The sequence below is a fragment of the Vicia villosa genome, linkage group LG2 (assembly GCF_029867415.1).
Source record: "Vicia villosa cultivar HV-30 ecotype Madison, WI linkage group LG2, Vvil1.0, whole genome shotgun sequence".
Taxonomy (NCBI): Eukaryota; Viridiplantae; Streptophyta; class Magnoliopsida; order Fabales; family Fabaceae; genus Vicia; species Vicia villosa.
In genome coordinates this window covers 214668226-214685312 of record NC_081181.1, presented here as the reverse complement: position 1 = coordinate 214685312, position 17087 = coordinate 214668226, and the positions used below count along the sequence as shown (strand labels likewise).

General features: G+C 33.4%; 1 protein-coding gene and 1 non-coding gene across 5 annotated transcripts; one reads left to right on the top strand and one right to left on the bottom strand.

Moving 5' to 3' along the window:
• Positions 1-2311: 2311 nt before the first annotated feature.
• On the bottom strand, positions 2312-7276 carry LOC131653837 (putative pentatricopeptide repeat-containing protein At3g08820). Of its 4 annotated transcripts, none has more exons than XM_058924133.1 (4): positions 6987-7276; positions 4375-6726; positions 4107-4274; positions 2312-2908 (listed from the first exon to the last, which is right to left on the bottom strand). In XM_058924133.1, exons 1-2 carry the CDS (start codon positions 7023-7025, stop codon positions 4687-4689), a joined length of 2079 nt encoding a protein of 692 aa, XP_058780116.1. In that variant the 5' UTR covers positions 7026-7276; the 3' UTR covers positions 2312-2908; positions 4107-4274; positions 4375-4686. The 4 variants fall into 4 exon arrangements, with proteins under 4 accessions (XP_058780116.1, XP_058780118.1, XP_058780119.1 ...); XM_058924135.1 differs by having other exon boundaries at positions 4385-6726; XM_058924136.1 differs by having other exon boundaries at positions 4107-6756.
• On the top strand, positions 3160-3232 carry TRNAA-UGC (transfer RNA alanine (anticodon UGC)). The gene has a single exon. It is a non-coding gene; the product is annotated as a tRNA-Ala (tRNA).
• Positions 7277-17087: the final 9811 nt, after the last annotated feature.

Genomic DNA, 17087 nt, shown 5'->3' with positions numbered 1-17087 from the left:
TACTTGAAACTTATTTTTTTTCCTACTAACCAAACAATGAATAAAATAGAATTATATATTTATCTAATTATTTATATTAGCTATTAATATATCTTATCGTCAAAAATACATAGTGGAGAATAAGAATGTTCGTAGTTTTAATTAAAAAATACAATTAAAAATTAAATTAGTGATGTATTGGAAATTATGATTGATATTCTTTTAGACAATTTTTTTTGTTTGTTTGTATATGACAATTATTAAGTGAGAGAAGTACTGTAAGAAGATTTGTCCGAAACAACTAATTTTTTTTTAAGTTGGAAATTTTTCTTTTTTAATAAAAAACTCAAGACATATTTTGAGTTGAATCAATTCTTATTGATTCGCGTTGTATCAAGTTCAACTTAGCTCGAGTTATTTTCATTCTTAAGTAATATATGCATTTGCCCCGATGTTTTATTGTGAGATACAAATACAATGACCTTTCTCAAAAAAACTCTTTAAGTGTCGAATTTGTTGAACATCCGTAAAGATCACTTCAAAATGTTCAAAATGCATGTTTGGTTAGGCGTTTTTAAAGGTGTATAATTGATTCTGGATAATTTTAAGATGTTTGGTTAGGCAAAAGTAGAATTGATTTTGTTTCCAAAATTTATTTTATTTGAATCTAGAATTTGTAGCTTATGCATCCAGAATAGATTATGGATGATTTTTATAGTGTAATTTATTGTTCAACTCATCTTTACATAAATGTATCAAAACATAAATCAATTCTACCAAACTCGATTATGTTAGAATCAATTCTTTCCACCACAATTCAAACACACTTAAAGACTATTTTGCCTGCTTCAACAAAGTCACTATACGAGTAGTTAACAACTAGAACAAAGAGATGTTCGTAGGATTATTCTAAAATGGGTTTAAGACCGTATACTTCAACACATCTATAGCATAAAAACAATTATCACATTGCAATAATTCATAAAGCGTGTCAAGTGGGAACTTAGAAAAAGTAAAATTATTCATAAAGGTGTCGGTCGAGATAATGAGCAATAAAATATAGTGCACTTCTTTGATAAAGTTTTTTTCGTTAATAAACCCCTCAAATGCCACATGTTTTCAAAGATTCTCTCATTTTTTAGACGTGACAGTCCACGTAATATTTATTTTATTTTAAAAATCTTTTTAATCTATATGAATTTGTTAAATTTTATTTGTTTATTTTTATTTAATAATTTGTTTAAATTTTTTTAATAAATAAATGTTTTTAATAATTATATTTAATCTATTATGTAAATTTATTTATAAATTAATCAAGAGCAGTCCAATACTTGATGCTTTACAAACAGTTGTGTAAAGAAATGGTTATAAACCCTTTAATTTGTTTATGCAATTTTAATGTGGAACTTTATAAGCCACAATGCATGGTATTTGAATGTGAAAAAGGAAGCAGATGGAAGACCCACTGCTACCAAAATGGTCGGATATTAACATGCATGTATCCCTTCTAGAAAAATAGTTATATTAACATGCATACATCACAAATCCATGCAGTAGTGATTTAGAAAACAACAATGATAAAATACCTTCTAAGTACCTAAACAACAATGATAAAATCCAAATCGATAAAGCGAAGTGACTACATAGTAATATCTTTGTTTTCCTCAGTGCTGCACCACAACAACCAAAATAGTAATATCTTTGTTTTCCTCAGTGCTGCACCACAACAACCAAAAGCTTTGCGGAATTGACATTTCGCTTTGCTTCATTTTTCAATTTTGTTTAAATCAGTACAGATCTTATACTTTTCAGAAATGGAAGAAACGGAGATAATGGTGAGACTCCTCAAGAGCAAAAAGCTGAAATATATGATGGTTTTAGTGAAACACAATTTTGGAGAGAGAGCTTTTCATGGTTTCAATGGCATTTTCAAGATTCTGTTTTGGTTTGTAAATGTAAATAGTTTGGTATCATAGTGTAAGAAGCTCTAATGGTTGCCATTTTGTTTTGATTCTTAATGTGTAAGCAGTTGCAATGCTGTATGATGATATATGGCAATGGCATCACATATATTTATATATTATAAGGGTATGATGTCGCATTTCACGTCCTGCTGTAGCATGCAGTGAATAAACTCAACCTTTGCCAGCATATGTTAAAGATAAACTCAACCTTTCCAAATAAATCCAGTGAGTGGTGGCTTTACATGGAGAAATACAAAAAATATAAACACAAAGAGCCATGATTTTAACATTTTTTTATCTAAGTAAAAAAAAACAATTTTGATCCTATGTCAATAATGCATGACATGAAATTTATAAATGGCTCTAAATTGCAGAACAACCCAGACAAGCTGTGACTTTTTTAATTTAATAAATCTAAACATAACAGGAACAAAAAAGCAATCAAAGATGATCAAGAAATACAGTCTGTCTAGTAGTTTAATGCAACTATAGTATTAAAAAAGCTATACAAAAAACTTGGGAAATGATTTATTCAAAAATATACCCAGCTCAGGAATTATCCATTAAGAACTTCTGAGCAGCTTACTGCTAGAAGTACTGGCTGTGCATCAGAGACAATACAAGAGGTGAACGGAAACTCCTGTATTAGGTAATGTTCGACTATCCAAGATCCGTTCCAACACAGTTCCATCAATCGCCTAGAATAGGCAATGTTTCACCCGATGATGCTTCATCTTGAGATTCTCAAGGATTTTGCGTTGGGCGTCAGATGCAACAGCTCCTTCTGCTTTCTCTGTATAGCCATCAGCCACCAAATTCCATATACCTTTTGCTCGCAAAAGATTCTCCAAATTCCATATACCTCTTTGTGCACACCGTGAACAACCACTTTATTGATTCTTCGATCCTTGTTCGATCTGTCTTTGCCATTCTTATAGTTGTTTCTTCTTTCAATTCTAACTTCCCTAAATTTCACACAATAAAGTAAATAATGATATGATATTGTTCCTTATGGTTACTATTAATCAGTAAAGACGAGGAGCTGTAAATTATGCAAGGAAAAAATCAATCAAATTGCTGGCTACAAAATTGTGCAGCTAAATACAATTTTATAACCAACATCAGCATCCTAATTCAAATATAGTATTACCATAAGCACATGCACCATGCTCCAACTAATCGATTAATGTACCATTTTTATTCAAAAAATCAAAATGGGGATGTAGCTCAAATGGTAGAGCGCCCGCTTTGCATGCGGGAGGTACAGGGTTCGATCCCCTGCATCTCCATTTTTGGTCTTTTTTTTTTTTACTTCTAAAGTGAAGTTTTAGAGATGATAACATCCTCCTACAAGAAGTTTTAGCCATAGAATACAAGGGTGTGAAGATAGCATAAGAACAAATTTAACCAAAAAATTAGAGGGTGCACCTTGGAAAAAATTTAGTCATGGTAATGTTCTCTGGAGAACTGAAAGATGGAAAAATTGTATCTTTTTCATCTCTTGCAACATCAAGACAAATAAGATACAATGTTGGTAAATAAACATTCTGGGAAAAATAACCAAGACTAAGTGCATCTCAGTTGGTAAAATGACCACTATTTAGCCTTGAGAGTGTGGTTTTAAACCCCACTAGACACAAAGTTATGTTTTGTACATTAAAATCCTGAAAAAAAGAGAGTAAACTTTTAAAGAATGAGAGACATCCTAAAACTTTTAAAGAATCGGTCACTAAAAATATTTTATGATTTTAATTGCTATCTTCATCTTCTTCGTCAAATCTGACTTATCTTGCTCAGAAACAACATAACCACAACCGTTGCACTCGTCTGAGGCGCCAAATCCTATCCTTTGATTAGGAGATACTTGGCAGAATGTATAAATAGAATGTCAACCGTTTCTATTAATCAAAATGTTTAAAACAGCGTAGAATGTATAAGATGGAAAATTACATATAATACTCCACTTTCTTTTCCCAGCCAATTCAGTAATAGGTTTTATTCAACTATTTCCTTTATTCAATTTTATTTCATTCTCCATTGTATATCTAAATATACAATGAGAAGAGTAATTACTACTAACGAATACTCCTCCGTTACTTATCTGCTGTCCATGTCGGTTTTCAAAGTTGAATGTAAAGGTGTTTGTTGTAGAAAGAAAGATACCTGGTTATACTACTTGTCGCCGATGATAACATTGTTGTTTTGATAACAAACACACCTTGCTACAAAATGTGTGCCGTTCTTGCTAGAACTCCAATAGCTGACTGATCTAAGTTGCATATACAGTGGATCTCAAAAACTATGCTTATATTCTCCACCCGATTAATATGTCTGTCATGCAATTGCAAAGTTTTTCCACATCATCAAACTAATTAGGTTCATACTGAATGAAAAAATAGTGAGCAAATATGTAATTCACGTGCTCACTTACAATTACAGACCTGGAGAAAATTTGCATTCTGAAAGACAACAAAACCTCTCCCAGTTCAATTTTAGGCACATTCTGATGCTTCAAATTGAGGGATGGGATGAATTATGAAGTTAGGTATGCAGATGCATTAAATAAGTGGCCATTTCTCCATCCAAATGCAGCAAAACTATTTTCAATCTCCACTATATTCAAGGCAGGTGCAAGATGTCACAGATTTAATTCATCCCCTCCCGATTATACATAAAGGTTGACAACTTTTGAAGTGAAGCGAACTATGAATTTTAACTTTAGAATACAAAATACACCAAAGTTTTACCAATAATCCCGACAAGAACATGCACCGTTACTGAAACAATGGAATCTATTATTATCCCTAATGACTATCTCTCTCCCTGTAACCTTTGAAATGAGTTTTATTGCCTCGTGACAATCGCCACAAACACGAAGATTTTTAACAACACGAATCACATCTTTGGCACCGGTACTGATCAGTGCAAATGCAACAGCTAATTTTTCACTATGACAGCCAAGGAAGTACTCTTTCTCCTCTTCCTCTACATCGAAGAGTACAAACTCGGTGGTTGGATTATAACCAGCTTCTTTTAAGTCCTTCAATAAGCTTTCAAGCTTTTCATATATCTTTTGTGATAATGGATGGGAAGTGTCTCCAACAAGGAATTCATGAACAGCCCCGTCAACTTCAACCCAACTATACCCTGGTAACTTTTGCATCCCTTTATCATTCAATGTTGACCTAATTTTTTCTGCCTCGTCCCATCTATGACTTGCTGAATATATATTTGACAACAGAACATAATGTCCTGAATTCCATGGTTCTAACTCAATGAGCTGTTTCAGCACATGTTCAGCCAATTCGGTTTCCCGATGTAACCTACATCCACCCAACAATGCCCCCCAAACAATAGCATTAGGCTTCATTGGCATACCCTTGATCAAATTATGTGCTTCAACCATCAAACCAGCACGGGCTAGGAGATCCACCATGCATCCATAGTGCTCAATGGTAGAAGTCACATTAAATACACGACTCATGCTGTTAAAATAACGACGACCATCATCAACCAGACCAGCATGGGTACACGCACAGAGCAAACCAACAAAAGTATTCTCGTCCGGTCGAATTCCATACTTTCCCATTTGCCCAAAAACTCCAAATGCAGCCCCAAAATGTCCATACATAGACAGTCCAGAAATAACAGCATTGAAGACAACACGGTCTTTCTCTTTCATCATTTTGTAAACCCTCAATGCCTCCTCCACACTTCCACATTTTGCATACAAGTCAATCAAGGAAGTACCTAACACAGGGTTAGACAAAAACTCCTCCTCATCCATCAAACACTTAGCCCAATTTCCTAACTCCAACGCTCCCAACCTCGCACATGCAGAGAGAACTCCCACCATGGCATAACAATCAGGTCTCACATTAACCTTCCTCATTTCAAAGAACAACTCAAGTGCCTCTCTTGGCATCCCATTGTATGCATAACCCTGAATCATAGCACTCCAACAAACAACATCCTTCTCAACCATTCCATCAAACACAAAACGCGCTTCCTCCATACTCCCACACTTAGCATACATATCCACCAAAGAGGTAGCCACAAAAACATTCTTACACAAACCACACTCACTCATACACCTATCTATCCACCTCCCACTCTCCAAATCCCCTAACCGCGCACAAGCCCGCAAAACCCGAACAATAACAAAACCATCCGGTCTCAACCCCGTCTCCAACAACCCTCTAAACAAATCAACAGCCTCCCTAAACTGACCAAACTCAATACACCCACAAATAATAGCAGTCCAAGACACAACATTTTTATCAGCAATATCATCAAACACCTTCCGTGCATCACTTAAAAATCCACATTTAGAGTAAAAACAAACAACATTTGTTTTCACAAAAACATCATAATCAAAACCAGTTTTAATCACAAGAGAATGAACACTCAGACCCAATTGAAAAAGGTTGAGTCTTGCACAAGCTTTGAGGACAAAAGGGAAAGTAAAGTTATCAGGGACGAGGGAAGCTTTATGCATTGAGGAATACAACTGAACAGCATCAAGGAAACGGTCGTTTGAAACCATGCCGCGAATCATGGTGTTGTAAAGGAAGGTGTTTGGGTTTAAGGTTGTTTTATGGAAAACTAAGATTGGGTAGTGGGTGTTGGAGAAGTTTAAGGAAGAGCCGAGGATGATGTTGAGGAGGTAGTTGTCGTGGTGGAGGTTGAGGCGGAGGAGGCGGCAGTGAGCGAGTTTTACATGCTTTAAGGACTTCAATCCTTCTGATAAGCACCATTTCTTTAGCTCTAAGGCCATTTTCGCCTATCAGTTGTATAACACAGTTTAAAAAACCTAAAACACGTAAAATCGATCCAAACAACAGAAATTGCGATAATCAGATAATCACATAACGCAATAGGCATAATTAGCATAATTAATCAAAAACAACACCGCATAAATTGGTAATTAGGAACAAAACATAGAAAGCAATGGAAAAATAAATGAGATAGATTCAAAACGGGAAAGTAACTGAAGTAGCGGAATTAAAGTGAAAAAAGCGCAAAGAGGAAGGAAAAACGCACGGGAGAGGAAGCAGAAAGAGATGCGAGTTTCCAAAACATGTGGGAGGTAGAAGAAGACGAAGGTAGGTGGATCTGGGAAATCTAGGTCAAGCTGAAGGAGGTGCTGCTGTAAACCCTAATTTCGTGGAGGGAGAGATCGAAAAGAAGCGAGGCCGTGAAGATCGATTCAGAGAGAGAAACTGAAAACGAAAATGAAAAAGCAAGTAAATTATTAAATTAAGTTGTTAAATCGGAATAACGCTAAAGTACAAACGATATACTCCGGTATTGCCACACAAACACTGCCTATCCCACGTTTCGTAATAATGCTATTATATTGCTCTTTCCATCTCATGATTTTAGATTTTTTTTATCATATGAATTGGAAATTGAAAAATTATATATAGATTTATTTATTAAATGTTTTTATTAGTTTTTTTATTGATTTTTTTTAGTTATTGAATGTTAATCATTGAGATGAATGAATAAAGTATAATTAATAATTAGTTGGATAGTGATGTATATGCTATATTATTGATATGATAATAAAATTAGAATTAATTAAAACTACATTAAAATAAATGGTGGAGATTATGTGTGAATCTTTTTTTCTCTCTCCTCCATTATTAAAATAAATGATGTAGGAGAGAGAAAAAAGAGATTCACACCTGATCTCCATCATTTATTTTAAAATCAAATGGTTCAGATTCATTCTCACATTCTCATATAAATATGACATTCTCATATAATAAAAAATAGAATAAAAATAGTATGACATCTCAATGAGTTAGGTTTGCAAATTTGTGGATTTAAAATATTAAACCTGCTACCTGGACCAAATAGCAATAGATTTATATGGATTGGTTTGGGTTTGACCCGTACATGATTAGGTTGGACTCGTACATGATTAGGTTGGATAAAAATGAAGGTTGGGTTAGTAGGTTTGTGGGTTGGCCTGTACCTAGGGATGGAAAAACGGGCCGCCCGCCCCGCCCGCCGTCCGCCCCGCCTTATGTCCGTAAAAAAACGAGCGTGGCGGGCATGCCTGTCAAGTAAAATGGGCATAAAAGTCATGTCCGCCCCGCCAAGATGGCGGGTTGGCGGGCGGCGGGCTTACCCGCCTATTTTTATTTATATTTTTTTAATAGATTAATTGGCTTTTTTTACTTTTTAATTAAACTTTTCACTTATTTTTTAAAACAATTTTTTATAAAAGCAACATTTTAACAAATTTACTTAAAAAAATATTACATATATTTATAGATAAATGTATAAAATAAACCATCAAGAATTGCAATTACTAGAATTAACTAAAAAAAGTGAATTTTGAAGGAGGGGCGGGCTTTGGCGGGCGGCGGATTTTGGCAGGGCGGGCTTTGGCGAGCGGCGGGCGTAAAATTCCAACCCAACCAGCCATTTTTTGGCGGGTGCGCGGGTCGGCCCGGTGGACCACGACCCGTTTTGCCACCCCTACCTGTACCCATGAACACTCCTAATTTTATCTACAAATATCAATTATCCATGTTTAAAAAATTATAAGGGGATGGTGTTGTTACCCTCACCAAAAATATAATTCCTCTTCAAACTACTGGTCGTGATCGCGATAGGGCGGGTATCAGTGAACCATTTCCTCTACAGAGAAGACTTCACCTTCGTATGGCCACGCCCCTCCTCATTGCCAAGACTCTAGTAAAAAGTCTTCAAATCTTTCTTCATCACAACCTCGTTAGGAGTGAGAGAGTCCAGATGAACAACATATGAATGAGGTTCACGGTGGAAATGGTCTCAAGCTCAAAGTATTTGAAACTCGTCTGAGCAAGAACGAGAAGACTCAGCAGAAACACGACAGAATGTGGAATGGGCTTCTAGAGTATAGGGCTTCGCCATCATGAAGCTCCCCTCAAAAATTGCTCCAACTTTAAAAAAAAGGACAAAATATGGGGAACTTTTGGCATAACACGATAACCCATTGATCTTAGATATTATACCTAGAGGTGTGTATTACAGCGAAAATATGGAAGAACAGCCGAGAGTAGGATTTTCAAGATTGATACTCGACTTATAATTAGAATGCCTTTATAAAAGTCTGAGCACTATGATAAAGCTGCAAGGGAACATCCTTCAAATACTTTAACAATTGCAATTCAAACTTGGATAAAGGCAACCACAGATTTACACGGGTGAACAAACATTCAAAAAAAGAAATATAGCACTCTTCGAAGCTGCTACATATCCTTTTGTGTGATTCTATAGGGAGAACTGACTAGTTAGAGGGGTGGTCAGCTACTATATAGTCGCATTCAGAGCCACTGGATCATTTAAAATTGAAGGAGTTCCCAATATCTTGGAATCCTCCCAACTATATTTGCTCGCATCGTCCGACTCCACTAATGTAACTCCTATTAAATGTATCTCATCAGCCAGAAAGATCTTGAAGGGTTTGAGTTAGCTGACACCCTCCGACTGGACTCCACACGACAGATGATCCTTAACCTCAGCATAACTCGTATCCCAGGCGTAAGTAGCACGGTAAGTCTTGATGAAATTTCAGGCTTCTTTTCTATTTTAATTAGCGACCTCCATCTCTAGAGTATTCAAAGCAGGAGAAGTTAAAGCTCTTATCACTTCGAATGATGTAAGTGTAGATTACTTTAATTATGTTAAATAGACTCTTATCATTTACATGACATACAAAACATACATGCACACAATTGAAATTTATTATACAATTATCAATCATTATACTTTAAATAAATTTGCATTTTAAGTCATAACACTTAAATGGATTTAATAAAGAAGAAAACATGTTTTGTTTTAAAGATAAATCAAATGATATTAGTCCCAAACATAATTAACTCATTATAACTATATTTATTTATGTCACAACTTTTATCAAAGGCAAATTCAATATTTTATGATAAATATTTATAAAAATATTAACAACCAAATTTCATATTCAATTTTTTATAAATAAATACAAAACTCATTCTTACATAAATATACCACACAATCGATTATACAAACCAAATAAATTCACACTTTATTACAGACAACACAAACTTAATTATAACATTTTCTGACATCGAATACACATTCTTAAAAGTGAGTAATTTCTAGAAGTTACTTCTATGCAACAAGATAATTCTTTTGTGCACTCGAGTCCTTCTCTTTGTTCATATTTTTTAAGAACCTAAATTCACTTTTAAAATGTTCCACTTTGCCATAGAGGAAGCAACTTCCTCTTTTTCTTTGTACATTTTCATTGTTGTCATAAACTTTCTCATCATCTATGTCCATATTATCGGTGGACTTGTTAGATTTTCCAGCTTCCACAACATGTATTATCTCATGAGTAAATTGATCTTTAGTATCTTATCTTTTTCTAATCGAAGATAATTACCCAATTGCTCAATAGACATATCCTCCTTTTTATCTTTCAGGGTCCTTTTTATATCCTTCCACGAAGGTGGGAGTTTGTCTATTTTCAAAAACACAATGATGGTTTTGTCCATGTGCATATTATGTTGTTTGTAATTATTAATAATATGTTCAATTTCATTTAATTGTTCCATAATATGTCTATTATCTACCATTTTGTAATTATTGAAATGGAAAACAACAAATTTCTTACTTATAGCATCTTCTTGCATGTTCCTTGACTCTAGTTTATTCTATAGATCTTTTACATATTGACTGCTTTGATAGATATCGAACAAGGAGTCTGACATACCGTTGAGAATATGGCTCATGAAAACGTAATCATTTTTGTCCCATTTTTTACTCTCTCTTGTTTCACCGGTTGTTTCTCCTTCTCTTTCTATTGGTCTTGTTGTATTCAGAAGATATACCACTTTCAAAGTTGTAAGCAAGAATTTCATCTTTTTTTGCCAACGGATAAAGTTGTCTCCATCAAATTTATCCAATATCACAAAATTAAATGTTATTTATTTGAGTGACGCAACCATAGATTAAGTAATACTTGAACCTAAAGATTGTTGGATATTGTGGTTGTTGGGAATATGTAGCAGCACTAAAATAAAAAAGGTGTTGATGAAGATCGCACTTCAAAATTTAAAGTGTGTGAATGCACACTAACTTATAGGTTCAATTTTCCCTACTTATTATTATATATCATATGCAATTCGCCCTACTTTGAATATCTTAATATGAATTGCACAAACACGCTAAGCTTATCTTTTGATAATAGGTTAAAAAAATGTTTCCTACACTTCACCCATCTATTAATAAAATGAAGGATGATTTAGAACAATTGCAATGTAAGAAAAATGGATTAGAACAAGTTGTATTTCGTGTATGTTTTCTGATTTCCAAGTGTCTCTATTTATAGAGAAGTTTGCACACTTGATGAAGAGAAACAACTTTTGAATTAAATTTTGCATTTGCAAAGCGAATGATTATAATGTTTCAACACTCAAATCTAAACACAAGGGATTCATTGTTTCGGTTGGTGAAGGAGTTGATCCATGATTGAAAGGTTCTGTGTTTAAACCTTAGTGTTGTATCATTTTGAATTTAAGTTTTATTCCCTGATAGTAAAACAAACATTTATTCAAAAGTTACAACAACATGATCCTGATCCCAATTTAATGACATCGTTTGGAAGGATAACATATGTTCATCAAAGGCAAAATCATCGCATCGTTTGGAAGGATAACATATGTTCATCAAACAGACTTGGTCGAGCATATTTGGGAGATATTTGACATGAGAAGAATGAAAGTTAGTTTTTCTCTTATTTTGTATTTCGATTAAAATGTAATTTCTTGCTCACTGTTATGTATTATTTTATATTCCTATAAAAATGTAAGACTAAATTACAATTTTGGTCTCCCTACTTTGATGTTTTCACGATTTTAGTCCCCCTATTATATTTTTAAACATTTTTTGTCTCTCCTCTTCATTTTGGCTACAAAAAATATTTATGTATCACTTTTTAAAATACATAACTCATCCTCAAGTGGGGATGAGGACCAAAAGTGAGGATGGAGAACCAAAAAACCTATTTTAAAAGTGACACATAAGCGAAAGCGTTTTTTGTAGCGAAAGTGGAGATGGGGGACCAAAAGTATTTAAAAACAAAATAGGGGGACTAAAATCGTGAAAACAGAAAAATAGGGGAACCAAAATTGTAATTTAACCAAAATGTAATTATTTTTATGTATTATTGTTGTGCATTTTGTATCATTTTTAATTTTAAAATAATATATATTTACTATTATTTACAACTTGTTTAGGTAAAATTTATTAAAATACTTTTTTTTCAGTTTTAAATATTAATATATTTTTTGTCAAAAAATAATTAATATTTTTATGCTTTTTAATTAAAATAATTTAATTACTATTAACTTGAATAAAAGCTAATTAAAAATTAAAAATATAAAATGTGAGATCAAGTTCTAATTCTTTATAAACAATCATCATTAAAGTAAGAACTACTCAGATCAACTATAAGTTTTTTAAATCCTAGAAATCACTTTGAACCCACAAAAAATATCTTAAATTACCCACTTAATTTATTTTCACTAAAGATGCTCTTATATGCAACAAGATAATTCTTTTGTGCACTTGAGTTCTTTTCTTTATTCATCCTTCTCAAGAACCTATATTCACTTTTAAAATGTCTTAGTTTGTCACAATGGATATGGAAGCAACTTTCTCTTTTTCTTTTTCTTTATCCATTTCCATTGTTTTCATGAACCTTTTCATTATCTATGTCTATATAAATGGATTTGTTAAATTTTTCATCTTCCACGACATGTACTTTCTCATGAATAAATTGATCTTTAGTACCTTCTTCTTTATCAATAATACAAAATACTTTTAATTTGAGAAATCTTAAAAATTACATGGGAGTAGAATTTTTGAAAAGCTTTGTAAACACTACTAAAAATATTACATTTGGTTACAAGATTTTACATCAGGTATAAATATAAATGATGTGAAAAATATATGTCAAAGGATTTTATATCAGACATTTAATGGAACTGATGGGAAATATAACCCAAAAATTAAAAATCCATTACACGGTGGCATTAATGTAAATAAAACCAAATTTTTTAAAAAGGCTTTTACATCGGGGCCATATAATACCCGATGGAAAAAGTCTACCAAAATGGATTTGCCATCGCCCCATTTAATACCCGATGGAAAAAGTATAATACACGGTGGCATTACTGTAAATAAAACTAAATTTTTTATAAAGGCTGTTACATCGGGCCATATAATACCCGATGGGAAAAGTCTACCAGAAAGAGATTTCTCATCGCCCAGTATAATACCCGATGGGAAAAGTCTATCAGAAAGGGTTGTTACATCGGTCCATATAATACCCGATGGGAAAAGTCTCCCACTATTTCCAACTAAACCCTAGCCTCACTAACTCACAAAACATATTTCTTTTTTTCTTCCCTTCTTGCGCCTCCACGCGACTGTGACAAAACTCCGCCTCACCGTGCGACCTCCGCCTCCACATGACTCCCCTCACCGTGAAACCTTCGCCTCCACGCGACCCCCTCACCGTCGACCTCCGCCTCCACGCGAAACTCGTGCGTCCTCCGCCTCCACGCGGCCCCCTCGCCGACAACCCGTCTTCGAGTCCGACAACCCGATTCCCCTCTTCGGTAAGTTCGCTTTTCTGAAACTTGTTTCATGATTCATCTACTTGTTTCTTGATACATTCTGAAAACAATTTCTATTCATAGTTGATTCATTTTTCTCTTCTTTATTACTCACATGTTTCACACGCATGATTACTGAAGCCTGGGATGAAGCTTCTTAAGTTATACCCTGGACTAATTTAAGTGTATGGTTATACCTCATAGTTAACAAATATGAACCAAACCTGTGGCTTGTTTCAAATTTCAACTATTCCTCATTGGAAAGTTAAGAAATTTTAGGGAAAACAAAATCAACTGAAATCATAGAAAACCCGTGGAGGCATAAAATTACAGTTGGGTCACTTTTTAGTCTTTCTCCAAATCATGACTCAACTCATATTTGAAACATTACATCAATCATAATACAAACACACAATTTTATAAAATTTATCTTTCAAATATATATAATTTTTACATTTTTGCATTAAGCATGCAAATTTAACATGATCACAACACTTAGTCACTTCCCTAATTAAAAAACTCCAGAATCCAGAAAGAGATCTTACATCCTCATCCTGCAAAAGTGAGAGTGAATATTAGTTGATACAGAACCTAGTAATCATGTGTGTGAAACATGGTAGAAAGTGAGAGTGAATATTAGTTGATTCATTTTTTAAAATATATGTTCATTTTAAATTATTAAGAAGAATATTGAAGATTCACATAGTGAATAATTGTGATAGAGAGATAAGATGGAAGAGAGCTAGGAAGAATGCATTTTTTGAAATAATGAAAACCGTGTTTTACCATTTTCAACATTTCTGTAATTGCTAGATCTATTTTCAAAAATTATAAAAGAACAGTATTGAATCTATATTCTCTTATGTTAATTAGTTGGGGTGAAAGTCAAAACATGAAATATGAGAAGTACATTTAGTAAAATTTCTTGGTTTTTACATGACTAAAAAAATATATACTAGTGTAGTATATCCACCATTTAGTAACACAACATGCACATGTATTTCTAATTTTAAATTAGATTTCAAATGGGGGATATGATTATATCCTGCCCAATTTATTCTAAAAGTATAATAGTACCTTGAACTCCCAAAGGAACGGTCTCCAGTGTCGACACTTTATTATATTTGTTTAAGTTTTTCAACTATATGACCTTTTCTTATGAATGTGATTGTTCACCAATCAAAAATAAATTATATATAGCAAAACAAGCTTAAATTATATGTTTATGTATTTTTTAGGTACTTGAAGATACATAGCTGATTGGAGTTCATCTGATTTATAATAAGGTTAGTTTCTTGTTGTGGCCTAACTTGAGTTGGATATTGATATGTTTAAGCTTTCAGACATATGTATTTCTGGGTTTTCTGAATGCGGTGTGTCATACCCCAAAATTTTCCCATCACACTTTACACTCAAGCTCATTTGAATAACATGAGCTCAAAATTTGACTGAGTGTACACTCTCCTAAATAACAACCCTCAAATTAGGGTTTTGATCTTTTCAAAGTAAAATCAAATTCTGACAATTAAAGTGGACCGCGTAACCTCTCATATGCTTCAAAGAATCCTCATGTCAAGCTTCAAGTTCTGATTCAAAAGATTGCTCGGACAGAAGCTCAGATAGTCAATAATCGACTGGTTGACCTAAAAGTCAAACTATAGTCAAATCAGTCAAAATTCCTGATTTTTGGTCAACATCAACATTTTAATATTAGATTCATCATTTGATCAATGTTTGATCATGATTCATCAAGGAAAGCTCAGAAATCGTCAAAAAACCCAAGTTTCTAAATTAGGGTTTCATAGGAGAAAGTCAACTGAACTTTGACCGGCCATAACTTCCATATGGAACATCAAAAATTTTCCATCCAAAGCTTAATTTGAAGGAAATTGAATTCTCTACAACTTTGTCTCTCACAAGCCAATTCCAAAGATGCTTCATTTGAGAGATATGAGCTAATACATTATAGGTCCTTCTAAAAGATCGCCAAAAGGCATTTTTTCTCAAAGCTCATAACTTGAACATGGTAGACTCAATTAAGATGAAACCAAAAGGAGATTTTAGAGGAGTACTTAAGCTTTCTAAGAAGTCCTATAACATGTTCATGCCACAAAAATTGAAGGAGATATGAGGCTCAAAAGTTGGTCAAGTTTCAAGAAGTGTATGAAACCATAATTGAATAATTTTGTGTTTTGAACTAATGGGCTCAGGTTTTGGACTTCAAACACATATATGACCCAAATAAGGACCTATAAAACAATTCCCATATTTTTGGCATTTTTACTTATATTTATTTGAATTTTATTCATTTAAATGCAAAATAAATTGGGTAAAATATCAAAAATAGCAGATTAAATTATAGGGCATTGTTTTGGATCACATAAGGGCCCAAGAAATACCTTGAGGGCCAGGGAATTTCGTTCAAGCATGGTTTTGAATTTTTATTTTATTTATTTTTTATTTTTACTCAATTTAAATCAAGAAAAATAAAATAAAAATCAAATTGGTATGTGATCCAATCTTTTCATTCAAATATTATTCTTAGGATTCAATTAAATATTTGATTGGGAAGAGATTGATTGAATATAGAAAATTTTCATACAAAATAAAGTCAAATTTTCCAATATTTTTCAATCATCAATCAAAGGATTTCTTTCCAATATAGTTTGCCCTAATAATATCTATATATATATATATATATATATATATATATATATATATATATATATATATATATATATATATATATATATATATATATATATATATATATATATATATATATATATATATATATATATATGCATGAACTCAGCAACCACTAGGGGACGAAATTTGGAGAAAAAAAGAGCAAGAGAATAGGGTTAAAAAGTTTCTAAAGAAATCCAAGAAACTAGGGCATGCACAAAAATCATTCTCGGCCAGATTTAGGCGTTCCCAATCGTCCCAATGCCTTCAAAAAGCTCCCAGGAACCCGTGCCAATCCTCTTGGAAGTGTGAAGTGTCCTTGAATGTCTCCCATGAACAGTACCGGTTTGCTCATCTTCTTAAAATTAACACGTTTAATACAGGTTGTTTAAATGACTTATATGAGTATCTATAGGTTCATAATCATGTTATGAATCAGTTAAGACCATCGTTCGTGAAGGTGAATGCAAAACTAACCACTTACCATTGTTAGGGATTTTAGAACTTGCACCTTCGTTCTCATAGTTATGAGCGTTATTTGATGAAACTAACCATTCCATTGAGTTTGTGGAACCTTATTTAGGTAATATGGGCGGATTTGGTTTGTGTTTTGTCATGATTTCACAAGTTTCCAGTTATGTCCATGGAAGGAGAAGAACCTGCGGATAAATCCGCAGGTAAAGTCGTAGCTACTATCGCGGGTAAATCCGCAGGCAATCTGAGGAAGATGATGAATAGTTCCTGGGACCACTAACTGTATGCATGGACAATCTACACGACGCTATTGGCCGGTCAA

Excerpts from the sequence above, each read along its gene's own strand:
- LOC131653837 (XM_058924134.1), bottom strand. The coding sequence starts at position 7,025 with ATGTTTTGGAAACTCGCATCTCTTTCTGCTTCCTCTCCC. Across the intron at positions 6,727-6,986 it reads CTCTTTCTGCTTCCTCTCCC|GCGAAAATGGCCTTAGAGCT; the intron begins GTGCGTTTTTCC and ends TACAACTGATAG.